Here is a 1,559-nt window from a genome sequence, read left to right as displayed (position 1 = left end):
GAACTGTTTCGTGTTAAGGTGTGACTTTTTAAATTAAAACTAAAAAGTCCTTGGTTGAAACACCTGATTAGAATTTATCAATAGCTTCAAAAATCTTTTGCCTAATTCCATATCCAAAGGTGGTACTCACATTAAATTCAAACTCCCACTCGGTAGCTTCAATGTCAGCTTCGCTGTTGGGGTCCAAAGGTTCGTTGTAGGTAGAGTCAATAACCAAACTGATTTTACCTAAATAACGCAAAAAGCCCCTTAAACCTCAGCTGATTCTTTACCAAAATTGCTCTATTTACCTCCTTGGGATGCGAATTCGTCATGGTAGATGTGGTAAGCGGTGGCATGGGCTAGAAGCTGAACTCTGGCGCATTGGTAGATACCCTCTGCAATATCAGACAGTCCAGGAGCCATTTGCTATAGATTAAGCACGGGTAAAAAACACCAAAACGAAAATCTTCCACTACTCACTCCTTGGCCGTATCCAAGAGTACAGGTAGTTTTGGGTTCGTTAATCGTTGCCCACAGTTTAACGTAGGGGCCAAACTTTTCGAAAGCGACTCTAGCGTATTCTCCGAAACGTTCAGCAGTTGAATCGTTGAGCCATCCGCCTTGTTCGTTGAGAGTTTGAGGCAGGTCCCAATGGTAAAGAGTTACCAAAGGAGTAATATCAGCTTCAAGTAGAGCCTATGAAATTATTAGCATTAGAAATGATCATCTATTGAAACGACTACGAACTCACCTTGATGAACTCAAGGTAATGATCAACACCAGCCTGATTGTAGCTGTCGGGGTAACCAGTGGGGTGAATTCGGGGCCATGAAATGGAAAATCTGCAAAATAGGATACGCTGCAGCTGGCTGGTATTTTTTTTAAATTTTATAACCAACCTACCTGTACAACTTTACTCCCAGTTCCTTCAACAGCTCGATGTCTTCGCGCCATTTGTGGTACGAGTCGCAAGCAACGTCTCCATTTTTCTGGTCATCAACTCTGCCTGTAACGATAAGGAAGATTGCATTGATTGCCGTTAAATTGTTATTTGGCAGGAACTTACTTGGGTCGTCGTGTACCCAGTGGTCCCACATACTCTCCCCTTTTCCATCCTCATCCCACGCTCCCTCCACTTGGTAAGCAGCGGTGGCCGTTCCCCATAGGAAAGATGAGGGGAATTTTCGGTTACTGATTTCTTCGGCAGCCAAGCATCTAAAAATTTGAATTTGAAAAAATACCTTTAGACTTTGAATCGATATGACACTTTTCCATTTTTAGCTTTGCTTACTTTCATTTGCGTCCGATTGTGATACAGTATTTTTCTGTTGGGCTAAAAACTTCATTATTGAAAATGTATCTATTCTGGAATTTTGTGATTTTTTTTGTGGGCTCGAAACTGAAGCTTTTTGAAACTATGAAAGTTTGAGCAATTATTATGGCGCAAATACAAACATTAGTTCAAAAATGTAGGCTGTTTAAACTATAGACATCAGAAGTTCGGTAAAAAAATAAGGTCTTCTTGAAATCAAAGTTATGAGTCACATTAAAATTTCTTAAAGTGTGCGTATCCCCCC

General features: G+C 40.6%; 1 protein-coding gene across 1 annotated transcript; it reads right to left on the bottom strand.

Annotated features, from left to right (window-relative positions):
- Window positions 1-130: 130 nt before the first annotated feature.
- LOC109540604 (myrosinase 1) lies at window positions 131-1,197 on the bottom strand (the record flags this gene model as incomplete). The annotated part of the gene is given in 6 exon segments (XM_048663326.1): window positions 131-228; window positions 291-408; window positions 463-678; window positions 734-824; window positions 886-988; window positions 1,049-1,197. Coding segments are annotated over 6 exon segments (775 nt in total), but the record flags the coding sequence as incomplete, so codon positions are not given.
- Between the last annotated feature and the right edge of the window lie 362 nt (window positions 1,198-1,559).

Source organism: Dendroctonus ponderosae, unplaced genomic scaffold, assembly GCF_020466585.1.
Source record: "Dendroctonus ponderosae isolate FM_Combo_2020 unplaced genomic scaffold, Dpon_F_20191213v2 Dpon_F_20191213_1557, whole genome shotgun sequence".
Classification (NCBI taxonomy): domain Eukaryota; kingdom Metazoa; phylum Arthropoda; class Insecta; order Coleoptera; family Curculionidae; genus Dendroctonus; species Dendroctonus ponderosae.
This window is presented reverse-complemented; position numbering and strand designations above follow the sequence as displayed.